General features: G+C 54.7%; 2 protein-coding genes across 7 annotated transcripts; both read right to left on the reverse strand.

Moving 5' to 3' along the window:
* Positions 1–5,785: 5,785 nt before the first annotated feature.
* LOC115339174 (BPI fold-containing family B member 4-like) lies at positions 5,786–14,237 on the reverse strand. 6 transcript variants are annotated; one of them, XR_003922652.1, is made up of 13 exons: positions 12,883–13,005; positions 12,192–12,315; positions 11,698–11,901; positions 11,340–11,604; positions 10,769–10,873; positions 10,114–10,260; positions 9,301–9,364; positions 8,709–8,769; positions 7,922–8,013; positions 7,791–7,833; positions 6,979–7,034; positions 6,560–6,783; positions 5,786–6,463 (listed from the first exon to the last, which is right to left on the reverse strand). XR_003922652.1 is itself a non-coding variant. In XM_030008764.1 (12 exons), the coding sequence occupies exons 1-11, from the start codon at positions 14,065–14,067 to the stop codon at positions 7,003–7,005; spliced, it is 1,176 nt and encodes a 391-aa protein (XP_029864624.1). In that variant the 5' UTR covers positions 14,068–14,237; the 3' UTR covers positions 5,786–6,783; positions 6,979–7,002. The 6 variants fall into 6 exon arrangements, 3 of the variants coding, with proteins under 3 accessions (XP_029864624.1, XP_029864623.1, XP_029864625.1); XR_003922651.1 differs by having other exon boundaries at positions 6,528–6,783; XR_003922650.1 differs by having other exon boundaries at positions 6,496–6,783.
* A 1,765-nt stretch (positions 14,238–16,002) lies between these two features.
* Positions 16,003–25,170, reverse strand: LOC115339151 (BPI fold-containing family B member 4-like). Its single transcript, XM_030008706.1, has 17 exons — positions 25,113–25,170; positions 23,690–23,839; positions 22,571–23,014; positions 22,447–22,510; positions 21,776–21,880; positions 21,471–21,614; positions 20,746–20,806; positions 20,128–20,188; positions 19,488–19,579; positions 18,931–19,143; positions 18,633–18,686; positions 18,130–18,300; positions 17,888–17,955; positions 17,699–17,741; positions 16,973–17,036; positions 16,453–16,529; positions 16,003–16,327 (listed from the first exon to the last, which is right to left on the reverse strand). The coding sequence occupies exons 2-17, from the start codon at positions 23,793–23,795 to the stop codon at positions 16,304–16,306; spliced, it is 1,791 nt and encodes a 596-aa protein (XP_029864566.1). The 5' UTR covers positions 23,796–23,839; positions 25,113–25,170; the 3' UTR covers positions 16,003–16,303.
* Positions 25,171–25,269: the final 99 nt, after the last annotated feature.

A 25,269-nucleotide genomic window follows, 5' to 3' on the forward strand; every position in this document is an offset into this window, starting at 1 on the left:
CGATTCTGGGCTGTGAGCTGAATGTCAATGACAGAGGCGCTGATGGTGAATGGCAGCTCCGATTTTTCAGGGTTTTGTGAATTCAGTGTGTATCTTACAAGCCTGTCACAGTAACTGCTGTTCTCTGGGGCTTGGGAGTCCTGTGGCTTTCCCTCCTCCCTTGTGAGCAATTTATTTCCTTTACTGACAGCTAACTATTGACTTCTCGTTCTCCTGAAGATGAGATGTCCTGTCTCATCAGGTTTAAATTAGTTTTATCTTTAGACTTTCCTATTAATAAGCTCTCATCGTGGTGTCATTACTTGATATCTATTTTCTGATGTTTTTCATTAACGGCTCTATATCTTCCAGATATTTTTTCAAGTATTTTTTTCCTCTGCTGGCTGAGTTATTTAATAGTCAGGCATGGATCAGGGACGTGAAGATGGTCAGACGCCAGCCAGAGGTGCGCATGGAGTGTCCCGGTGCCCACCGTCCGGCTGTGTGTGCAGGGAAGGGCGATGGACTGGTGATGGGGCTGGCGGGGACGGCCACGCACCCCCTCGCTCGGGCTCTCTGCACCCCTCCGATCCCAGGCTGAGCTCTGCCACGCCGGGTGCTCTCAAGAGCATGAGTCAATAAAGTAAGTAAAATGCTTCCCGTGTGGCAAAGGTGGTGCAATTCATTTGGACAGCTCTATCGGACTGTCTCTGGGAAAAAGAGAGAAAGACTTTCTGTCGCAGGCTCCCTCCCCCCCAGCTCTTGGTGTGCCCGCTCCTGCGCCCGGGCAGCGGCTCCGGCCCTTGGGCGATAGCCCCAGCGCTAGAGGCACCTCTCAGCTCCTATTTCCCACACGAGACCTCCTTCGCTCTCAGAAATCTCGTCAGGGACGTGCCCCGGGGATGTGCTGGGTGTTCAGGACATCCTCGCTGCGGTACCCCGGGGTGCTCCGCGACCCACGCAGGGTCGGGGACCAGACAGGGTAGCTCCGGGATGCGGGGAGAGCTGGAGCAACAGCAGCAAACCGTGGGAACATGGGCTGAGCTGAGTGTCTGCTCGTGATCCACGCCTCAGTGTTTGGCATGGAGATTAACAGGAATGTTGATGTTTTACCTGGAGAACTCACAAGATCAAACAACAAAGTAGCGTTCAAAACAGCATTTTGCCTAAGATGTCAGAATTTCAGAGAGCAAAGCAGCCCTCAGTTGGGAGATGGCCTCTCTCAGCTGTGTACTGCGTGCTGCAGGATGGACTCGAGCAGCGCAGCCGCCCTGTGCGAAGCACCCGCACACCCCCCCCGTGTCGCAGGGACCCCCCAGGCCCCTTCTGCCCCCCAAACCTTTGCTGTGCAGGAGATACCGCAGCTTCTCTTTCGCACTGCAAATACAACTGCTAACGGGGAAATTCGGGAACTTGTTTTTCCACTGGGGAAAAGACGACAGTGCAGTGGAAGCACAGCACTGCACATGATAATTTGGCTGAGCCGATGTCAGCTGCTGACCTGCAGAGGGGAAAGCTTTTTTTGGCATGGCCAAAGCTGACGCCCTCCTCCCCTGGCAGCAGAAGCCCTTGATCTGAGCACCGTGCAGTGAATCGATGCTCGTGGTATATTGTAATGTGCCAGCTGCATGGGGATGGTGCAGTGCTTCATGTGCCTGGCAGGTTCTCATCCCTGTTATCAGCACTTCCTCTAGGAAATTGGAAGTGAATTATTTCACGTTATTTCAAGGGGCCCGTGACTGGGATCTCTGTTCCTTCTGGGTCGGAGCCACCTTCCCCAGCAGTTGGGCTGGTGGGAGCTGCTGCTGCCCCTGGGAGCACGGGGACAGGCAGGGCTGCCAGTCCAGCTGAGTGCCTTCGGCTTCAGGGATTTTCTTATTGTATGTTCAGCAGTGTCAAAAGCAAAGCCCATTGTTGTTGAAAACACCCAAATCTCCTAAGTCTCCTTAAGACCAGGAAAATGCATTCCCTGGGCTTCATTCCCAGGAGTTGCTTGCACGGGGCAAGGCAGGGTAGGGGTGGGAAGCAGGGCCGGGTCGGCTGCGTGGGGAGAGGATTAATGCAAGAACAAACCTCATTTCCCTACGTATACCTCTCTCATTAACTAGGAAGAGAAAGGTGCCCGATTCCGTGAAAGGAAACCCTGGTATGACAACAGCCTGATGTACAGTGGCATTTCTAATAGAGCTATCAGGGTGCTTCGGGGACACTCCTGTTCATGGTGTGTCTGCTATCTGCAAAGTCAGGTCGCAGAGGAGAATTAGCTTGCCCAGCCCCTGCTGTTGGCTTGCATGCAAAAATTACACAGCAAACTACGACCAACTGCAGAACGGGTAATTTGCAGCAGTGCCTACAGCACTGGGTTTAGGCTGATTAATATTCAGCGCACTGCTGTGAAAATGAAAAGCCAGACAGAATTGTCCTCCTCCCCTTTCTGCATCCCTGAAGATGCCAAGGGTAATGGCTGAAGCACAGAAACAAAAACAAGATTCACTTTCGGTCAAGCTGATACAGGGTTTCTGAGCCTAAACAAGATGCTCTATTCTCTTTGGGTTATTTAGCCTCATCTTTTAACCTGTTTCTTCTCTTTTTTTTAATGTTGTCCTTCTGTTATTTATTTACAGGAACTTTAAAAAAGAATAGTGGGAGGTTTTCTCTGAAGCTATCAGAACAAAACAGTAAGCATTTCAAAAAAGTTTCTCCTTAAAAAAGGAAAATGTTCTGACATTTTAAAAAAAGAATCTTCCCATGTTTTCTTATCAAAACTCCATTTTGAAAAGCCCTTCTACTGGGAAAATTTTCCCCATCCCATGCTCAGAGGAAAGCACAGCACAGGCCTGCCGGGAGCAGCGGTACCCGCCGGCAGAGACCCGGCATCCTCCAGGCAGCAGGAAGATGTGCCGGGGCTCGGGGGACAAACCAAACCCCCGCAGCTGGCTGGCATCCTCAGCGCTTGTCCTCGCCAGCCGCCTTTCCCTGCCCCGGCCGCAGGTGACGGGTTTCTCTCCGTCCTCCCAGGGCTCTTTCCTCCCCTCCTTGGGTGGAACAGCCTGGGAGATGCTCAGACCTGCCGGTCCCGCTGTCCCACCCGTGTTCGGTTGAGGTAGGGCTGGGTGCTCTCGTACAACAAAGCAGCTTACAAAAGAGGAAAGCAGAGGCGCAGTAAAAGCCGAGGCTGCTGTTTGCCTTCGGGGCTTTGGTTTTGCGTTTACACGGGCCAAAGTAAACCCTCACCCGGCAGTCCCAGACCTCATGTTTTTCTGTTGTGCAAACAGAAGCCGGATGAGAGCGGGCTGGTGAGCTGTCAGAGCAAAACCCGCGAAGGCAAACACGGATCGAGGTGTTGCCGCGCGGGAGGAGCTGGCATCGCTCCGAGCCGTGCTCGGCCACGCGCTGCCGACCCCGGGCCAGGCTCCGGCCGCGCGGCTCTGCCGGCCGGCCGCACGCTGACCCTTCCCGCGGGCAGCCACCGCAACGGACGGGCCACGTGTCCCAGCCACCGTGGGGGGGAAGAGCGGGGTAAGACGAGCCTCTGGGTGCCCTCGACTCCTCTGCGATGGCCCTGGGCACCGGCTGGGGGAAATCCTGCACAAAAACCACATCGGTGCCCTTGCAAACACGGCTCGCAGGGGTCTGAGCTGTCCCAGAGTCACTCGCCCTCGCACACCGGGGCCGGGCGGTGCCAGCGGCAGGGACATCCCCTGTGGCACCATTTTACGTTAATATCGGCGCATCAGACTGGTGCGGGCTGGCGAGGCGGGTGCTGCCGCTGGCTCCGCGGGGCTCGTGGTGGCCGATGGCCAGCTGCCCCCTGCTCTGTGGGAGCAGAGGTGGGAACCACCCCGATGGCACCGCGCCACCTGGAAGGATTTGCTTTTTGGCATTTTGGGTCTAGGATTACTGAGGAAACCTTTACACCTGTCTTTGCAATTATTCACAGCCAGTGAGCCTGGGCTGGGAACTGGCACTTTCTTTAATCCTGCTCCTTCTGTTTCCTTAGGAATTGGAAACCGAACGTGCCCAACGAGGTGTTACGTATTAGACAGCTTGGGCCAAGGCAATGCCATCCATCCCTGTCCTTCCCCTCGCAGCTCTGCCGCTGCCATTGAAGGACATCCGTCCGTCTGCTCTTCACCTTTGTGCTGCTGAGCACACGCGGTTCATTGGCATAAAGTTTGATTTCTGGAGCCCCCAGCGCATCAGTGTTCATTGCGAGAGGCAGGAGGGATGCGCCGGCTGCAGCCTGGTGGTGCTTAATGCCCATGTCTCAATAGCATCATTACCTCTGTGTTTAATTGGCAGGGGTGGAAAGGGGGTGGCATCCTGCCCCCCACCGAGGTGAGGCTACTCAGGGTATCGCTCGCTCGCAGGCGGCCACAGGCAGGTAAAAGGAGCGAGGAGCAGCAGGAGAGGCTGGGCTGGAGTCCCTGGGCATCGGGGGCACCTCGGTCACCCCATCGACTTGTGAAAATGGCAGCGGGAAACTCTGAGGTGTTTAGAGAAACATTTAGACTCCCGAACACTCAGCCGCGGTGTACAGGAGCTATAGGTTAGGCTATAGGAAAATGGTCTTTCCCCAATGAAAAGTTTGTTCTTTCATGGAAAAAAAAAGAAAACTGAAAGCTTTTGTTCACAAATCAAATAATTCTGTGGGGGCCTTGAGCTGAAATACTTGACTTTTGGATCAGCTGCACAAGAGCTCTTCACTCCCCCAGTTGGGCCTTTGCTCCCCAGAGCCACTGCTGCTTGGCAGAGCCGTGGTTTCTGCACAGAGCCAATTTAGTACAAAAACCCACTTTCTGTCAAAACCAGTTCAGGTGTGAAGTTTTGGACCGGCACTAGTGCCAGCTGCAGGGGCCAGGGGCGGCAGCAGACACGTTACTGGCTGGAATGACAAACTGCAAAGTAAGTAAGTAAGTCAAGCGTAAATGCCAGGTGAGAAGCGGGTCCCGTCCTCCGGCCAAGGCAGCGGGATGTGAGCAGGAGCCCTGGCCCTGGGAGCGGGGGCACTGGGGAAGATGCTGTCTGCAAACCCACAGCTCACGGGACCGGGTCCGCCCCGCGCCCACGCTCGTGGGAAGGGGCCCTGCGTGGGAGCAGAGGGACCCGTGGTGGGCAGAGGCAGAGGAGGGTGTCGGTGCTTCCATCAGGGATGCCCGGCAGAGCCGACATGGGCGCTGGGAAGCGGCCGGCGGCACGCGGTGCCGTGCCGGCGGCGGCTCCGGAGGCTGCAGGGCTCGGGGATCTGGCACTGGCCCCAGCAGCTCTCGCCATGCGTTGGTGCGAGGAGCAGCCAGCAAGCCGGCAGCGAGCTCCTCCTGCGCCCGAGAGCTCGCCGGCCCTCACCAGCCGCTCACCCCCGGGGTCCTGGGGGTCCCGGCCCCAGCCCGGGGGGGGCTGCCCCAGCAGGGCGTGAGGGACGTGTTTGTTCATGTCAAACAGCTCCCAGCTCACTGGCAACAAGCGGGGAGCAGGAAGAGAGAATAAACGAACCAGCAGCTCAGGGACAAGGGCAGAATAAATCTGCATAAATACAAATGAGGGGAAGATTTATTTCTCACATTGACCACCTTTCTGCAGCTACTTTAAATTGTGAGAGGTACGGGTCCGACAGGGCTGGGCAGGGCTTAGACCCGGCTCCGAGGCTGCAGCTCGTTGTCGTTCCCCACCTTTCCAGCAGACTTATCTATTAAATATTCTTTGCATGTGAGTTACTCCTGTAGCTGATAGGAGAGATAAATAACAAAACCCTTGCAAATGCAAAAATTCTTCGGCAGTTTGGAAAGAAACCAAATCGCATGCTGAATGCAGATGAAGAAAAATCCTTTTTATTCTAAGGAGTAACAGGAGGGATGTGAATCCACCTCACCCACAATGCAACACATCCAAATCCACTTGGAGATTACAAGACAGGATAGCATTTACTCTGATCAGTTCAAAGCATAACTGTTTGGGAACAAATCAGCTAAGTACGCGTCTGGATTAGACTGCAGGCCTTTTTTGCCTTCTTGTTAACAGTATGAAATCACTGGAAACAGCAAAATTTCCTTTTGAAATAGTAAACTAATCAAGAAGCAGAAGGAGAGCAAAGACAAAGCGTTTACACTTCATCGGCGTTTGTCCCTTTTCTCTCTTCCCTTCATGGGAATTTGGTGCGGTTGGTGCAAACTCACAAAATTCCCATGGGGCGGCCGCACAGGGACCAAATCGCTGCCGCCAGCCGGGCTGTCTTGGTCCAGCACCAGAAAAGTATCCTCTGTGCCGAGTAATGACCTGGCCCGAACCACAGCCCCAGTCCAAGCAAAACTCGGGTGTGCGTGAGGAAGGACTGGAGGGTCAGGGCAATGCCTTTGTCAGTGATTGCTGTAACAAGAGGCTTATGGCCGTGACAGCCAGGAGGGCACGTGGGCACGATCCAGGGCTCCTGCCTCTGGCTCCACTGCCAGCAGTGCCATCGGCACAGCTAACCATCGGCACGGCTAACCTTCGGCACAGCTAACCATCGGCACGGCTAACCATCAGCACAGCTAACCATCGGCACGGCTAACCATTGGCACGGCTAACCATCGGCACAGCTAACCATTGGCACGGCTAACCATCGGCACAGCTAACCATTGGCATGGCTAACCCTGGGCTGGACGGAGACACCAAAGGCTGATAAGGCTGAAATGTAACGCAGAAGAAATAGTGTATTTTCTTGGTTGGGTTTCTTCATTTTCACATCTGTTCTCTGTGTATTGAGTCATCTTCCTTCCTCCCTCCTCCTCCTCGGGGTGGAGCGGTGGGAATCGCCCACAGGGGCACCTGGGGGGATGCTGGAGCTGAGGTTTTGGGCAGCACAGGGACTTGGAGTGGCAGCCCCGTGCTCCCCCGTCACCCCCCACTACCAGGCAGCAGGGTCAGCCCTGGTGGGCTCGTCTCACCCAGCCCAGGCACCGGCACCGGCACATCTGGCAGCAGAGCTCTCAGCCTGGTCTCCAGCCAGCAAATCGTCCTTACCCCACAGCGCTGCTGGCCCCACGGCTATGGAAAGCTCCCGGGATCGATGCCTATGGCTGGGGGAGAGAGACCCAGGTCAGTGCACTCCGGTCCCCAGCCCCCCCGGCCCCCCTGAGCCCCGGCAGCCCCCACCCGTGGGGCCGGGCTCCGTGGTGCCTGATGTGCCGGCGGCCTGAGAGCCCCTGGCTTTATGGGCAGAGATGATTTAGTGCCCTGAGGAATACGCCTCCGGGGAAGCTGGGACGGCTTCCAACTCTTCCTGCCCTCCTCTATATATTAACTTTGCATACATATGAAGCTGAAAGCTCTTCCAATCACCTCTGCAAATATTAATTAATCCTCACAGCATCCTGAGGACCATTATTCACTCCTATTAAGTAAATATTATTAAATCCTTTTATGAGAGGTGAAGTGACTTCTCCGGGGCTGTGCAGGGCGTAAGTAGGAGCGCACAGACTGTGTCTCACGACCGTACGCCCAGAGCCGCCAAGCGCGGCAAAGCAGCCACCGCTCACGGGTAAACCTGCCCGTGCCTGAGCTGGGGCACGTCTCTGAGGACCAGGGACCCCGACTGCCCCGCAGCACTGCTGTGCCGTGTGGGGTGCAAGCACTTTGTGGGACCACCCTGAGATACGTCAACACCCCGCAGCTTTGGCTGCACCCCAGGGCCACGGGGACCCATTCCCCGCTCTTGGCCACTACCCACGCCAGGGCTGCGTCCCCCCGTGCAGCCCTGCTTCTGTGGCTGCTGCCCCTTTGTGGTTCACAGACACCAGCGGGGATCCCCATCGCGGCATCGGGGCCGGACTTACTCTGAAGGAGCCAGTTGATGAAGGCGCTTGGGAATGGGGAATTCTGAAAAAAACAAGGCGGCATTCAAGCGTGTGACTGCAGAGGCTGCGGCAGGCAGCACGGGGGTACCAGGGATGGGACACGGCCGTACCTGCAAATCCAGCTCCACGAACTGCCCGGACTTCACCGGCAAATCGGAGAGGGCAGAGTGGATTTTCCCCAGGAGCCCAAAGGAGACGACACCTGGGGAGAAGGAGAGGCCACCAGGGCTGGGCAGAGCCGGCTGCTTGCCAGGAGCTTGCCGGAGTGCTCTGCCTGCCTGGATCCGTGTGGGCAAGTGGAGCACCTGGCAGAGGCTGGGAGAGCGTAGTCCTTGCCTGGCCATGTCCCCAGCACCAGAGGAGGAAAAACCCCTCATCCTTCCCGCAGGTCTCAAACCTCCCGGGATTCAAAGCCTCCCATGAAAGCCGCTGTCCTGGAGCTGCCTGGTGCATGTCTCATCACATGGGAAATGTTTGGGGTACGTGGGGACAAGGTTGCTTGCAACGAAGCAGCAATTGGATCTGTGTGGGATTCAAAGTGAACAGAGCTGGGGAGGAAACCCCCCCCAGGCTCTGCGGGGCTGCAAACCGGGGGTCCCGGCAGAGCCACCTCTCTTGGCAGCAGCTTGGGTCTGGCCCCAGTTAGAAAAACAACCATGAACACATCAGGATCGTGATGCTTTCATGATGTCAGGCAGCAGGAGGGTGAGCCAGGACTGTGCCACCCACAGCAGCTTTGCCAGCAGAGCGGAGCTGCTCCTGCTCGGTGCAGAGCAACTCCTTCTCCCATGGCTCCGGCTCTTCCGAGGACACCCACTGCCTGTGGAGATGGCTAGACATGCAAAACTCAAGTGTCACTCTAAAAATTAATATAGAAAAGAAAATTTAACAACTTACGGTTGAGGAATTGTAGCTTAATATTGATGATGCTGACCCAAATATTCATTAATGGGCAAAGCTGCAACGGTAACAAGTGGCACAACCTTGGTGAGAATATCATGGGTGTACCAATGCGTTTCCCTAACATCGTTTGAGTTTCACAGACTTTAAATCAAGATGGAGCCATCAGCTCCTAGAACATAGTTTCCTCCAAGGAAAAAGAGCAATATAAATTGTTCAGCCCTCTTCTCAAAACGGCACAGATTCCATTTAGCAGAATAAAAGATTTTCTAACAAGCACCTTTTCTCTAAGTGAGACTGTCACTTCTGCTTACCACACTATCTCGGTACCAGAAGGCGTTTCAGAAAGCAATTGGTTACAAATTATCCCGTAACATTGCATGATGGAATTTGAATTACTTCTAACAAATAAATTCTGATTGTAAGAAAGATCAAGGAAGTTTGTGGAATTCACTTATGGGATGCGAGCATATGTCTGGGCATGCACATATATATGTATGTGTGCGTAAATCTGCTAGACAATTATGGCAAGAGCACTAATTTCAGCTGAAGTGCAGCTTCTTACAGCGAAGGACTTTCAGGCACTCACCAGCGCAGGTACGAGAGACTGAAGAGAAGAGTTCAGCAAGCTGCTCACCAGATTGGTGAAGAAGCTGGAAAGGGAAAAAGACAGACAAAAATTACCAGGGAAGTTGTCAAAACCCACGGCTCAGCATCAAGACAAATCTGAACTCCTCTGCTGGTCTGCAACGCTGTGAGCGCCGTGCCCATTGTCTTCTCTTATCTCTGATGTTAAAAGATGCTGCAAGCCCACAGCTCCCCCAGGCTTTGGCAGGAATTATAGATGCTCAGGACTTTGTTATCTGGTTCTCAAAATCTGATTGTTAAAGTGTAAATCTGTGCCCAGATTTGAGACTGAAATTTTGCCCCACTGCAAACTTGCAAAGAGCTGATCCACGGCTAGTCCTGCCCATTATTTTAACTATTTCCCCATCCACATACCAATATCCCATCCCCTTGCAGGTTTCTCAAAATAAATTGGCTTTTCTATGAGAAAATCCCATGGCTTCCTCATGGCTGGATAATGGAGCTGCCATTTACCCTGCATGCTGCCTCTGAGATTTTCACTGAATTAACTTTCTCTGCGGAGTACTGGGTGGTCTCAAGTCTGGAAACTAGAGCCCGGCTGGGGAGCTTGGAGGTGAGGGATGGAGAAACCTGCCTCCAGCACGAAGCGCAGCCCTATGCCAGGGGCCACGGCCGAGCCCCAGGTAAGCCCAGGGAGGTCGGGCTCAGCTCCTGCATGTGATGGATCTGTCCTTGCAAATCTCCTCGGGGCTTCTGTGAGCAGCTGCTCGGTGCATGACACGAGCCCGGTGGTGGTGAACGCTCCCACACTCACCCCTTCCGCAGGTTGACATTGAAGCCGCGGAGCAGGTTGCTGCAATCCTTAATCACTAACTTGAGGTCACCGGGGGTGTCTTGGGTCAGTGCGATGTGTGACGTGATGTTTGTTTCTACCGAGGATCCGCTCAGAAAGCGAAAAATCCTGAAAAATAAGGAAGTAGTTTGGAGGGTTATGGAGGAAACCAAATCAGCACAGAAGAGCAGTATCTGTGGCTAAGCTGCAAGCTTGGGCTCGGCTGGGGCAATGTTTTAGTCTCAGGACTTCAGTCAGGCTCCTGGTCCTGTTAGCAGATCATTGAAGTCTCAGTGTGCAAACAGGCATGGAGGGTTTTCCAGTTCTGACTTTGGGATAGGAAGGACAAGTCGACATGAAGAAGCATGGAGCCTTCTCGGCACTTTCCTTCCAACACCTTGTCCACAGGAGGGTCACTGCCTCTGCTGGCCACCGAAGACTGAGACCATGCCTTTGGAGTGAGGTCAGCTGGGAATGTCCCCAGGGAGAGACAGCAGCAGAGCGCAGAGCTTTCCTCACCAGCCCCTCACTCAGCATTTGGGGACATTTCTCCAGCACCTGGGAATGGCCCAGCTTCCCCAGCACCTTCAGGCCCCCATGGCCTTGCTCCACTGTCTCGCTCACCAGCCCTGCTCACCCTGGCAAGCGGAGCATCAGCTTCGAGTACAGGTTCAGCACGAGCTCACCCCCGCGAAGGACCTTCCACGACACTCGGATGTTCTCAAAGTTCAGCACCTTCAACCTGGGGTCGACACCGAAGCAAACCCACTTGAGATGGCAGGACAAGCAGGACCACACCCTACAGTCCCATCTCCTCCTGCTCATCATTTGACCTGTTACTTATGTGGATATTCCCAGTTAAAAATGAAGGTGGGGAAGGGCCAACCCCCGCTCCAAGAAGAGCCAACTTCAAAGCAGGATCAGGTTGCTCAGAGCTGTGTCCTGCTGAGTCTCAACCATCTCCAAGGGTGGAGATTCCTCCACCTCCTGGGTTGCTCATTGCAGTATCACATCATCCCATAGAGAAGGCTTTTCCCGTCTCTGGTTGGAATTTCCCCCATCGCAGCTCCTCACGAGCCCAGGACTGGTGGTTTGTGTAACAGGGAGGATCTGGTCCCCTGGAGCACCCCTTTGGGGGAACCCGTCCTCTGGACGTTATTTGCTTACCCTGCAGTGAGCACCACTGCTGTGCTTCTGCTCTGACTTACCAGGCGAAGCGTGTTGACTTGCGAGGGTCTCCATCACCCAGGAGTTCGACTTCACCCAGAAGACCATCGAGACCAAGCAGACTTCCATTGCCTAGGAGACCTCCTTTTCCAAGCAGCCCTGTGCCAAGCAGCCCTGTCTCTCCAAGAAGGCTTTTATTGCCAAGGAGGCCGTTGCCGGGGAGGCCATTGCCAAGGAGAGCACTGCCAAGGCCTCCCCCACCAAGGATGCCTGTGCCGAGCAGACCACTGCTGCCAGGTTGTCCTCCTGCAACAGTTAGACCTCCGTTACTGTTCTGGCTTTGACTGCCCAGAAGCCCTCCTCTCCCAAGCACACCCATGCCAAGCAGACCTTCCTCACCTAGGAGGCCTGTGCCAAGGACCCCAGATCTGCTGGATGCATTTCCTGCATCAAGGGGACCTCCACTTTCTTCTCCAGTCAGACTTCCTCTCCCAAGGAGGCCGGTACCAAGTAGCCCACCTTTACCAAGAAGGCCAGTGTCAAGCAATCCACCTTTTTTGCTGATGAGACCTTCACTGCCAAGAAGACCAGTACCAAGCAGACCTGCACCAAGGGAGTCCCGGTTACTCATCAGACTTCCACCATGGGACAGATTTCATTGACAAGAAAGGTTGGTTCAGCTGCGTTAGGTTGACCTGCTCGTGAGGTCTCACACAGACCCCTGAGCACACTTGAGCAAAGTTGGGTTCCCCATGGAGCCAAGCCTGCCAGGAGGCAGGTCCCTGATGAGCAGGGGGATGCTCCATGAGCCCGATGTGGCACAGGACACCCTGGGACCAAGCCGCCTGTGCCACGATGCTCCCCAGGGAAATGCGGAAAACCTCCAAGCTCACCGTCTTTGGGTTGCGCTGGACTCAGCCCAAGGACACTGCCCAGGCTGACGAGGCCCTGGGAGGGGGGCAGGAGGCCCCCAAGAAGGACGAGACACCAGAAGGGCAGCATCGCCTGACCCGGCACCTGTGGGGAGACCCACATCAGCCCAAGCACCAATCCCACGACATGGGAATCAGCAGCCTGGGCACCGGTCCGGCTCTCCATCTTTCATGTGTGCCACCCGGGGGTGGTGGGGCAGCCTTCCCCTGGACATACAGCCCCCAGACACCGTCCCCCCAGTCCTGGGGGACCAGCCCGGACCCACAGCACCTTTTTTCCACCCAGAGAGGTCAAACTGCTTCTGGGTATCAGGGAGCAACTGAACACGGTGACATGCTGTTCCAGAGCCATGGATGTCTCCATACCTGGCTGGGCTACCCTGCTACAGAGCTGGGTGCCTGACATCACAGGGAAGCTTGGAGGGAGGAAATACCATTTTAAAGAGAGCAAGAGAGACGGAGATGAGGCAGGAGAACCTCGCAGTGAGAGAGATGGATGGCTTCTGACCACTCCGAAATGGCCCTGAAAGAAGAACGCTCAAAGGGGCACAGCCGAATAAAAAATGGCGTGTGTCAAAGTCGTGTCCTTCTCCCCGTTATGAAAAACACCTTGCATTATTAAAACTCAAAGCGCAGCCAAAATCAGACTCACTTTTCCGTGGGTAGGTTGTTTGTTTTTCTCATCTTGCTCCATTCAGGCTATGAAAAGAGCCCATTTTTCCCTGTATTTGATCTGCTTCTAGTCAAAAGAAAACACCTTCAAGGACCTCATGTTCCCGCATGAGCTGGACTTCTTGGGGTTGCAACCAATGCTGTGGAGTGTTTGTTTATGCACAGACAGGTATTTGCAAAGAAAGAAAAAGAGGCATCCGCCGAAGCACTGCCGTAGGCCCCAGTTTAAGGAAGCACCCGCCTGCACAGCCCAGTCCCGAGCCGGACACCCCGCCTTGTCTCTTCTGAGAAAAACAATGTATGGGCTGCGGATTGCAAAGGTTCAACACTGAGAAATAACATTATTTAGGTCAGACCGAACAACTTCTTTATCTGTTCCAGATACTTAAAAAAAATCCCTCTATGACAGTTCTCGGCACAATTAAATTAGACTTTAATTCACTAGACTGTCTTTTACATTTTCCCTTTGATCAGCATGTAATGATGCACAGCTCCTGTAGCTGTGATTATTGAACAGGAGAGAAAGATAGAGGCTTGAGCAGCTTCTATTGAAAATCATGTCAAATAAAATCAGTGGGATTTGTTGGAGGGTCTCTGCAAGACGTGCATAGCATTGTAAAAGGATACCAAAATGGTTGTCAGGTCTTTTAGAAGAGCTCTTAGAGAGAATACATGACAAAGTAGACAACTATCTCCGCAGTTATTAACAATATCTATTGGGTTGCTACCTCCTTGGTCACACGCATTTAAGCAAGCTCAACATTTTGCACGTGCAAAACGCATGTATGGCTTTGCAGATAAACACTTATTTTATACCAGCTGAGATGAGATCTGATAAGCTGAAAATCGACCTGAATTGGTCACCAAGATCATGAAAAAAATCCTAGTCATTTCTGCTAGCTTAGTCATTATAACAAACTTAACGACAACAAAAATAAACATGGAATTTGACAAGCAAGAGCTCTACTACCTTTAAAAATTAATTTTCATAAAAGATTAAATACTGCTACAGAAATCAGAGGAAAACATCATTAAAATTCTTGCTTTTAAAGTCAAGTTACACTTTGCTGTAGGTCGTCTAATGGGAGCAGGAGCTCTGTGGCCACGGTACCTTAATGCCGCTTACCTGAGCCCTTTGATGTTGCGGTGCCGCTGCCCACGGCATCTCAGCGGCGGCTGGCAGGAGCAGCTCTTATACACCCCAACTGCAGGAACAAGGAAAGTCCAGGGAAAAACGAAGCACGGATAGTTCCTCTTTGCTGGCTCTCGAGTGTGAACCCTGCACCAGCCTGACCCCGAACGCCGCACGTAGCAGCGCCGGACCGTGGCCGGCGGCACCCGGCAAGCCCGGCGGCTCACCCCCGTCCTTTTGGGCTGGGTGCCGTGCCTGGCCGGGGCACGCCGCCACCCCGCTCCCCAGGGCTCGTCCCCTCCTGCCCCCTTTGCCTTTCAAGACAACGCATGCCTGGGGCAGCAAAGCCCGAGGGTCCAGCAGGTCCAGACCCCCACAGCCCCTGGGTGCTGGGGCAGGGGCTTCCATCCCCAGGCAAGGGATGCTCCGGATCAGACCCCATCCAGCCCAGCGCCTCGCAGCTCCCTGTACGCGGCCCAGGGTGGCTGGCTATGGCAGGGACAGGGGCCGTGGCGCGGGTGGCTGCCGCTGCTCACAGCTACTCGGCGTCTCTCTCGCTTTGCTCTCCCGAAGCGATCCAGAGCGGAGCAGGAGGGTGCTAGCACCCAACAGCCCCCGGCTGCAAATCCTCCCCGCACGCCCGGCCCCGCTGAAAGCCCCAGACCCCACCAGGAGAGCAGCCGCCAGAACCACGTGTGCCGCGGGGTGCCTGGCGTGGCCGCGGCCGTGGTGCGGATGGTGCCGTGCTTTGCAGACAGCAGCGGGTACCAGCTCGCAGCTGCGGCAGCAGCCGTGTCCAGCCCAGGGCAGCTCCCATTGCCGAGGCAGAGAGGTGGAAACCTGTGATCCCTCGTTCTCCCACCCTCTCCTCTGCATCTCCAAATTCCCATAGGACAGGCAGACCCCAGAGCATCCCCTGAGCATTGCGGTTACTGTGAGGCAACCTCAGAGCAGCCGGGGCAAAGGAGGATGCCACGGGGGGCTGGGGTGCTCCCAGGTCTCTGCCTGAGCAGAGGATCCCCGGGATGATTCGGGGCAGCTCTGCTCCAGGGGATGCTCCATCATATTCAGCGGAGCACGAGAGTCTGAGGACAGTGAGAGGTGAGCAATTACCTCCCAACAAGTTAATTACGTACAGAAACAGCACAAGGCTGATATTAAAAAAAAAAAATTACCACAAACCAAAGAGCATGTGGATTTATGGGGTACCAGATGCGCCGTGAAAACTGCCTGTCACCCAGAGGTAAGCAGGAGATGGCTTTGCCTCCAAGAAAGACCTTGGCAATTTAAAGGGGGCTTGAGAGACAACAAATAAAAGAAAATGGGGAAATAAATACAGAGGAGAAGGAAAAGGAACATGAAAGATGACAGAAAAACCCGAGTTTGACGTTCCAGATGGTTTTCAGGGTGGATCTGGACTGGACAGGGGCAGGACAGTCTCAAAGACAGCAATATTACAGCCATCCCAGCTATTCCCTTTCACCCCAGGAGCAAGAAGCGGCTTTAGAGCCTTAAATTAGCAAAGGCTTCATTGCTTCAACAGGCAGCTGAACCGCGGGAAAGAGCTTGTGCATAAATAAACTGTGCGGTTCATGCAGAGTTCACAGGCATCAATGGGTGAATTACATCCCATGTCCCTGAGAGCTCCCAGGACAAAGCCCCAATAAAGCCCGGGGCAGGTGATGGTGTGAGGGGTCCTCAAGATGACCAAGAGACCCCACGGCTTTGGATCCAGGCCCTGAAAAGAGGCCGACATGCCTGGGTCTAAGGCAGCGGTTGCTGGCAGACAGCTCTCTGCCCACCCTGAGCTGGGTGTTGGGTGGGCACAGCCGGGGCTGGGCAACTGGGCAGGGGGCTGCAGCCCTCCCACCCACAGCAGCCGGGGTCACCAGCACTGTGGGGTCTGTCCTGAGCCCCTGGGGTTCACCGCAGCTGGCCAGCCCCACCGACTCGAGCACCCGCTGTGGCTGCAGAGAGGGCTGGACTTTATTAAACCTGAGCACGAGAATACGAAATACACCCGCATCCTTCTGAGCACCCACAAAAGAGTCCAAAACACAACGTTCGGAGGCAAAAACCACCTGTGTTCCTTCTGTTCCAAGCAATGCAGGCAGGATGCAACATTTGCATGGAAAAGACCAAGCTGCTGTTTTGCTGTGTTAGGTACTAAGAGAAATGCGGTAGGGATCCTTCAGGCAGGCTGGGTTCCCATCCCTCCGGAGGTGGACGGGGAAAACCAGGGGTCCCTTCCCGAGCCGGTGTCCCTGGCTCACGCCGACAGCACAATGAGATCCTGGTGAAGCAGATGGGTTACCTTCCCTCTGAACATCCTCCGTGCAAGTGACGGGCGCTGCCTTTGCTCCGGAGCGGAGCTGAGGTGCCGTCGGGAGAACCTTGGGGCACAGCTGAAGCACTTACTTCGATGACGTCGACGTCCGCGTTGGTGAAGTCGATGTTCAGCAGCCTGGGGAGGGGAACCCCTGCTCCCAGCACACCTGCGGGTCACAAGCCAGCCCGGCTCAGCCCCAGAGGAGGGGGGGGGGGTCCCTGCCGAGCTTCTGCCCGGGGCTTGGTCCCCAGCTCCATCCTCCCTGTGTGCAAACCCCTCCCTCCACGAGTGCAAGGCTCTCCGGAAAGGCTTTGTGTCATGGGACTTAGCGCGTCGGCAAAACTTATTGTCATTTTCTCCTGCCCGTGTAAGCAAAAGCGGCAAGCAGCAAGCAGCCCCGCGGGGGGGCTGCGGGGCCCCTGCTTCGTGATATGCGGGTTCGCCTCCCGGCAAAATGTTGCCATCTGAAATGAGCCCCCCCATCAGTGCAGGTCAGTCCCACTGGCTCCCATCCTATACAGCAAGGTAAGTTATACCTGCATGAGCTTGTCATATAGTGTACAGTCTGGCACTCATCAATACTTGGATAAGGCATAACAGCTTCCTTACTGTTCATTGCAGGCAGGAAGGCAACATCGAAAATCTGGCCAACGAGCATCTCCAGGCGCGAGACCTGCAACAGGGAGGGGGGTCGCTTAGTGCCATCAATGGTCCTGGTCCTGTGGTCAGCCTGGCCTCACCCTGTCCTCGGGCACATGGGGATGCTCCGCTCACACCAGCTAAACCCAACCTGAACCCTTGGTGCTCCAGCTCCACACCCGTCTAATGCAAACTCCCAATTCCATAGAAATTGGACTTTAAGCATTCTATGGTCAATTTTTAGTCCCTGGCTAATGCCATTCCACAGGCCCCTTTCCACTGGCATTAAAGCTGCCTGCAGTAACCACCTCTGGAAACCAAATGTGCTCTATCTGCAGGTATCTTGCAACAGGGGAGCCCAGGATTCCTCCCAACTTTTGCCGTCATTCCCTACGAGGCATGGGGATAAGCTTCCCCAGGTGCATCCCAAGGGGACATTGTGGACACGTGCGGGCTGTCCTGCGGTTCACCGAGGACCCAAGACCTCTCCCTCTCAGTGAGGATTTTTTCTGAAAATTGCTCATGGATCATCCATGGAAAAAAAATCCATCTCCAGAGGTGAAAGAAAGGTGCTCTTCAAAATACAACACAACTGTTACACCGTAATTGGCCCTTATTTCTCCTGAGCCAATATCTATCAGCACATTGCTTTCTGCAGTGGATTTCATATGTTGCTGAGGCTGCTCGTGTTCTTACATCAAAACCACCAATGGACGAAGACACCAAGGAGAGATCAGCCCTGCAGGAGGAAGCAGAGGTGAGTGAAATCCAAGCGGTTCCTCTAATGACCCAGTCCTCTCGATGCCCTCGTTGTTGCACAGCCCAGGAGGTCCCACATCCATGGCCACCCCTGGCCACCCCCCCAGATGAAGACCAGGGTCCTACTTCTCCAGGCTGACGCCGATCTTCAGTTTGTTGTCCTCAACTGAAAACCAAGCCAGCAAGGAGGTGTCCTGCGGTCAGACAGAGAGGTCAGGGCAGGGGTGGCTCCTTCAGCCCTTGCCCAGCCCTTGCCCAGCCACATCACGTCGGGTGAAGGTCCCATCTACCGGCACCCCCACGCCTGCCATGCTGGGAGGGGGGAACCGCAGGAGGAATTTCTGCACAGGCTGTTCCTTCATACATACGATATTCAGAAGGCAGAGAGACTTCTGGACATCATCTGGGTGGATTACCACCACCTCTGCTGTAGCTGTGAGCTGGATCACACCTTTGTTTTTCTTTAAGGTCACCACCGGTGCTTCAGGGACTGCAATTTTCAGCAGCAGTTCACGTGACTCAGGGTATGCCTTGAAAATCTGTCAACACCCAAAAATGGAAAGTTTCTGGTGGCTGTAACCAGGAACCACAGTGCAGGCTGCCTACTCCGGCAGCATTTGCACAGTGCTGCTCTCAGGGGGCACATCTGGTGCTGAATTGCTCCAGCCCAACGAGTCTGTATCTCAACTAGCTGAAGTGAAGTCAAGCTAGCGGTGAGCTCAGCCCCGTGGATGCCCTGAGTCCCGCTGAGAGCATCCTCGTCCTGGCTGGAGGAGCACAGACAGCCCCGCATCCAGGGAGACCTCCTCCACCTCTGGACGCTGCTCCTCTGACCGGGTTCCTTGCAGTGCAAGGGGGAACCAGGACTCACCGCAGGAACCAGGGCTCCAAGGGTCGAGGTCGTTAGCGGCGGGAGCTCAGGAAACTGTGACAGAGAAGAGAGAAATGCTGCCTCTGTGTGTGGTGGTTTTCAGCAGAATCTGCTTTCACCGGTAATGAGCCTTTTACCACATGGTCTCTCACTCACATTTTTTCACCTAAGATAGCAGAGACCCCGATAGACGGTACAGAGGTGCTAAAGCATCGCATGGTGGGACCAGCCTGCACACTGTGCGGCCGACAGCCCCGAGTCCTTCCAAACCCAGAGGCAGGCAGTGCTCCCCACTCACCATGCCGGTGGAGACGTCCAGGTCCAGGGCACCCTCCTTCTGCAGGACAGAGAGCACCGAGCCAAGGAAGTTCGCAGAAAGGCCCAGCTGTGAGGAGCTGGTGTCTGCCATGGGTGGCAGGGGTGGCATGGGGACCCGTGGTGGTGTGGGGACAGTTTCTGGCTTTCCCAGCGGATAGTCCACCAAGCCTCCTGCCGCTCTCCCGACGACAGTCTGGAGTTACAGGGGAAGGAAGCGCAGGCCAAAATGTTTGCAATATTTGCCTTTATGGTTAACTTCATGTTCCTTCAGTGTGAAATCGCTGCACGCACGACCACGCCAAGTCAGGCCCCGTGACACTTCCTTCTCCAGAAGTTCATGAAATGCAAACCCCGCTGCACTCTCCCGTGACGGTGGCAGCAGCAAGAGCAGGGCACCGAGCCGGGACCTCCCAGAACTTTCCACAGCCTCCTTGGAGCCTACTGCTCAGGTGTAGGTGGCCCAAGGAGACCTTCCCAAACCCAAGTGAAATATCCCAACCCTGGTACATAGACGGAAGGAGAAGATGCAGGACTTACGTTCAGGTCTACCTCAAGGAACTGGCCGGTTACCAGGGGAAGGCTGGACACGGTGTACTGGATACTGCCCAGCAAACCCAGGGGCACCAGTGCTGGGGGGAGAGGAAGGGAGTCAGCGATTCCATGCTGGGCTCGGGTGCAAATACCCCCTCCCCTGCCCGGCAGCTCTTTTTCTTCCAGAAGAGCCCTGGCTTGCAGGTGGACTCAGGGCAGCCACTTGGCCCCGGCTCCGAGCGCTCTGTGCTGAGCGGTAATGCTGCAGGAGACGAGCAGTGCATGCCACTGCTGCAAATGTGGGGGGACAGCTCACAGCTCCCATCGATGCCACCTTTATGCACCCAGGGGTCTTTCTGTCCATCATTAGAGACAGGGAAACGTGAGACGTGGGGAGAGGACCGCATCCCGCAGTGTGCTGGGGCACTGCTCCCTGGCTGCTGCCCGGGGGTGATGCGGTCTGGGCAGGGAGCTGCCGGGGGTCCCCGCTCCCAGTATGGGGCAGACCTGGGGTCTGCAGGGTGAAGTGGGGGGGGTCACTGTTCCCACCTGGGGTCCAGCAGCGGAGGGGAAAGCGTCACAGTCCTCACGCAGGCAGAGCGGAGGTGACACGAGGGGCAAGGTGTGGGACCCACCAAGTACTTACAGTTCACAAGACCCAGCTGGTCGTTGACGAGTCCCAGGGCGATGTCGACCACCGGGCAGAGCTGCAAGAGTCAGGGAAGGACAGTGGGTAACCTGCGTTCAGAGCCAGACAAGGACACGCAGCCCAGCTCGGCTCTGCCTCGCTTTCCCTGGGGATGGGAGCTCCGGGCGCGTGGGATGGCAGTCCCCGCCGGTCACTCCATGGTGCTGCTGAGGCTGCACCAGCTCTGGATCTGGCCCTGGGCACCTTGCCCATCATCAGAGAAGCACGGTTAGGACTGGGTCCCAGGAGCCCATGTGGGATGGCTGGACAGACCCTGGCTTTCAGGAAGAAGGAGAGATTCAATTAGCCCATAACACAGTCCAGAGCATCATTAGAAACTCCCAGGCACTTGGGCAGACCTGCATCGGGCTTGCTGATTTTGCATTTGGGAGGAGGGAGCAGCTTCTCCCAAGCAGGTGGAGACATGGCATGTGTCCCCTGCTAATCCCAAACTACTGAGTGGGCGGGTGGACGCAGCAGTGGTGCTCCTGGACACAAGCGATGCTGCGGGGAGCTGCACCGCAGCTTTTCAGACTCATCGCTCCTTTCCGGGATGGAGTTTTTCTTCCGACTTACCAGATTAGGAAGAAGTCTGTTCAGGACACTTGCCAATAAATTATCCACAATTGGGAGCAGGCTGTGGAAAAATAAAGGAGCACCATGAAAAAAACCTGCTGCAAAGTAAATGGGTCTTGTTAAACAATTCCCTCTGAATAGTGTGGAGCGCAGACCTCCCGGAGCAAGGCAATTGCAACAACAAAGTGAATTGTGTATGCTTGGATTTTGCATGAGATAAGTGTAATTTGCATCCCAAAATAGCCAGTGGGAAATTTAGTGCTGCCTTTTATCTACTAGTGTATAGTCTCCTTAAATGAGCAGAAACAACCTCAGCCCAAGTGGTTTCTATGATTTACATACCACGTACTTATGTCTCAGAAGACCCCGTGCAATGTCAGTTAAATTGACCTGTGAATGTGGCACGTGGGACAGAAATGTCCCTCCAGGACCGCTGTGGGGTCGTGCAGCCCTCTGGGACAACATGTTCATTTACTGCGGCTGCATGAGGGGCACGCAGGGACCACCACTGCCAGAAGCCCTTTGGTCAGCCCCGTGCCATGGCCGGTGAGTGACTGTCACCTGCAGGGACAGCGGCTGCCAGTGTCACGGTCACCCACGGGATTGAGACATGCAATGGGGAAATGCCCTCGTGCGTTTGCCGTTTTGCGGGTGCGGGCTGGGGCCAGCAAAGCCCGATGTTGTGGTGGCTCACGCCGGCAGAGAAGGAAACCTCCATCACTCACCCTCTCAGGAGTCTGACTTTAATGCCACCAAGGAGGGTATTGCATCTTTCTGTCACCAGTTTGGGGTAGCCCGTGCCATCCATGGTTAGCCTGACCCTTGATGTGATGTTGACTTCCACTGCGATGTCGAGCAAACCCAGGAGGCTGTGCAAGGGGAAGGGAGCAACCTTCAGAGGAGCAGCCTCTCTTCCCGGAGAACAGGAGCAGTGTCCCCCCCCCGGAGACACCCCTCGTGGCAGTGCTTCCAGCGAGCCCGGGTCACGGCTGGCACTGCCACCAGCAGCACCAGCACCAGCCCGACCTACCTCTTGGCGTTAAGGGCCAGCCGGGTGTAGAGGTTGAGGTGGACGCCGATGCCAGGCAGGAGCCGCAGGGACACCCTGGGGACCGTCAGCTCCACGATCCTCAGCCTGCAGGGACAGCGAGGGGACACCACGAGTGGGCTCTGAGCCCAGCACCCCCCCACCCAGGCTCTACCGCTCGCACAAACCCACTGCTCAAGGGGTGGGCGAGTCAGAGGCAGTTTAGACCAGAAATGGCAGAAGACACCAAGTTTTCTCAGTTATTTTCCTGTTTTAGTTATTTTCCAGTTTTATCAGAAGCTTTGCTCCAGTTGCCTTATTATTGCTTGTGCTTCTGCTTGGTGCTAGGCTTTAAATAAGAGTTAAAATGGGATGGCTGCAAACAAGTGAGCATAGGCAGCGGTGGCACTGGCTGCCCAGGGCTGATGCGTGGTCCGAGGCACCCTCTAGGGGCAAGCGCCTTTCAACTACCGGTTCCTTTACCTTCCCTTGTGTAGTTCAAGAGGCTCTTTTGCAGCCAGCGATGCAAACCTGGCAGGGCTTCCAGGCAGCATTTATCTTAAAGCATCAGCTCCAGACCAGATCTGAGCATCTACTGAAGCATCACCATTGCCCCCGCCAAACAGCACTGAGGTTGCCCCCCCTGCAAGGAGACCAGACGGTGCTGTCCTTACCCAGTGAGTCCCTGGACGGTGCTGAGCAAGCCGCCTTCGCCAAGGACGCCGAGCAGGCCACCGCCTCCCAGCAGCCCTCCGTTGCCCAGAAGCCCTCCTCTGCCAAGAACACCACCGGGGCCACGGAGGATCCCTGCCGTGCCGAGGAGACCTCCGTCGCCGAGCAGACCTCCTTGTCCCAGTGCTCCTCCAGCAACCCCCGCAGGGATGCCATCCCTGGGGACATCGCCACCAGCTGCCGGCCAGCCTCTGGGAGAGTTTTTGGGCTCCCCCCCGTAAGCGCCTCCACCACCCCCTCCACCCAGCGAGTCACCGCCAGCATCGCCCCCTCCACCAAGCAGACCACCAGTCAGCCCCCCCAGCAGCCCTCCACCACCGCCGCCCAGCAAACCACCAGTAATACCACCAAGCAGACCACCACCACCAAGCAGACCACCACCAAGGAGACCTCCTCCGAGGCCACCCAACAGGTCTCCACTTCCATCTGTGCCGGCACGTCCGCTCCCAAGCGGCACCTCTCCGAAGGCGCCTTGGAGGGCATTGCCTTGCCTGAGTGATCCTGTAAGAGCTGGAAACATCACCCGCCATCAGCTTGTGTGGCAGAGCTGCCTCCCCGGCCACCACTTCAGCCTTCAAGTGGGGACCGGCAGGCAGCTGCCAGCCCTCTGCCCACACCATTACTCGTTGTGCTCTTCAAGCATGGGTTATCGAGGGGTTTGTGCTCTCCATTACCATTGCTGCCTATCCCAGTCCCTAACTATCCCCTGTCAGTTTTCCCAAGTAACAGAAAGGGCTTTGGGATCTAGGACAGGAGGCACCTTGTTAAGACCTGTATAAAGCAGCTCGTGGGAATTTGCCTGCAGCCGCACCAGGTAAGGCAGCAAATGGTGTGGCAGAGGCGCAGGGCTTGGGCACTGACAAATCCTAAATGTGAGATAACTGAGGTGCTGTGTGGCTCACACCTCCTGAGCAGTGCAGGCTCCCGGGAGGAGCAATCCCCCACATGAGCAATGTCTCTCTCCTTTTAGGAGCCTGGCCAGTTGAAATTTTAATTACATAAAAAAATGACTCCGGGTTCAGTTTGGAGGGGAAGGTTGGCATGCGAGCCTCATGCTCTTCCATGTGCAATTCCCTTCCCTTCCGCGGCTGATCGGGCTGTGCTGGTACAAGGGCATCAACCCCCAAGGATCACTGTTGGTTCCTGTTTCCCAGGATCCCGCTACAAGGAGGCAGAGTGACTCACCATCGCTTAAAACACCTTTACTGAGCCTGAGGATGGCATCTTTCGGCTGGCTTAGTGATGGGGTCAGCAGGGCATACAAGAGGGTGATGCCCAGAACCGGTGGCATGGTGTCTTCTGCTCAGCTGGGAGAGCTGTGGGTGCTGGCAGGACCTGGGGAAGAACAACAGGAAAAGAGTGGGAATAGGCTGGGCAAACCCCTGGAGATGAAGGGGAGTCAGATATTTCGAGCTGGGTGAAAATTTTTCAGTGACTAGAAAACATGAGCTTTAGGAGGACCAAAACAGTTCACGAGTTAGAGCGACATTCGGCAAATAGATCTGGACACACACAAAGAGGAGGGTGTCCGTACGCACATCCTCAGGGAATTTTTCAAGCCAGCTCCTGCACAATCCCAGCACCTGTTTGCTTATTCCTATTTATGGGCACCCAGGGCAACCTGCTCCTTTCCATCCCCGGTCACCATGACATAATTTTAAACTTACGGTATGAAGTCATTACTCATAACTTATAGACTACACTGAGCTCCCCTCGCTAATAACCACCCTGTGAGTAGGTATGCAAATTAATGTTGCAATTATACAAGCAACTCACATTTGGAATAAAGCTTTTCTTTTTAAAATGGAATGTTATAACCTTATAACAGTAAAAATAGTAATAACAACCTTGAAAGGGTATTGCAACACAAAAATTCCCTAAATTTTTTTTGTCAAATGAGTAAGGTTTTTAATTCAGAGAAGGGTTTTCATTTTACTATAACAACCTTCTTGCCTGATTTTTCAGGCTAGTCACTAAAAATAAACCAGAATGACATACCTGCATTTCTACCATTATAGGTATTATTCCCATGCTTTTTTCTTGCTCACCAGAGTACATTGTAAGGCTTGTAGGTAAAATGGTGGCTCTGTCCCCCAAGCTTACAACACCCCATACCACTATTTTGACCATCTTTCTTTACCTGGCCTTATCCTGAATTTCAAAGCCTGGCTTTGGTCTGCAGTGCTCAGCTCTTGGTCAAGGGGAGACCTTACAGTGGTCCATAGGCACCTCTGCTTTAACATGTAGGAACAGTGGGTCCTTATATAGCAAAGCTGATGCAGAAAAATTGGAAAGATGCCTAAATTGTAAAAGCTGGGATAGTGGATTGAGTGTATAAAGTAGCATTTGTGGTTTTAATATATTCCAATATAAATAAAGATTTGTAAAACAGGGAAAAGCATTGAGCAACAGGTTATTGGATACCCAGTTACCGGGCAGTGCTGTTACCCAAGAGCCCAGAGCTAAAGCAAAGGAGAAGGAGCCCGAGACTCTGCGGGCTGCAGAACATGAGGCTGCTGCTGACCCTGAAAGAGCCGTGCTGGAAAATCAGCTTATTCCAGACAAATCCCCGCTAACACTTGCACACAAGCTGTCACACACAAATTACCGTAGCAGAGTAATTTTTCAAGTTTCCAACAAGCATGTGGGGAGGCTCCAGAAAAGCACCAGGAGATTTTTATCTCCTTTAACGCTTGACCCGAGAAGCGGTTTCTGAGGATCATCCCACCCGTCCTGGCAGCCGCCAACCGCTTCCCGGCAGACGG

This window comes from Aquila chrysaetos, chromosome 3, assembly GCF_900496995.4.
Source record: "Aquila chrysaetos chrysaetos chromosome 3, bAquChr1.4, whole genome shotgun sequence".
In the NCBI taxonomy this organism is placed as follows: Eukaryota; Metazoa; Chordata; class Aves; order Accipitriformes; family Accipitridae; genus Aquila; species Aquila chrysaetos.

Excerpts from the sequence above, each read along its gene's own strand:
- LOC115339174 (XM_030008763.1), bottom strand. The coding sequence starts at position 12,924 with ATGGAGCAAGATGAGAAAAACAAACAACCTACCCACGGAAAA. Across the intron at positions 11,605-11,697 it reads CCTTGGCACAGGCCTCCTAG|GAGGACAACCTGGCAGCAGT; the intron begins GTGAGGAAGGTC and ends TAACTGTTGCAG. Across the intron at positions 10,874-11,339 it reads AAGTCAACACGCTTCGCCTG|GTTGAAGGTGCTGAACTTTG; the intron begins GTAAGTCAGAGC and ends TGTCGACCCCAG.
- LOC115339151 (XM_030008706.1), bottom strand. The coding sequence starts at position 23,795 with ATGCCACCGGTTCTGGGCATCACCCTCTTGTATGCCCTGCTGACCCCA. Across the intron at positions 20,807-21,470 it reads AAAGTCAGACTCCTGAGAGG|CCTGCTCCCAATTGTGGATA; the intron begins GTGAGTGATGGA and ends ATTTTTCCACAG. Across the intron at positions 20,189-20,745 it reads ACAGACTTCTTCCTAATCTG|CTCTGCCCGGTGGTCGACAT; the intron begins GTAAGTCGGAAG and ends TGACTCTTGCAG.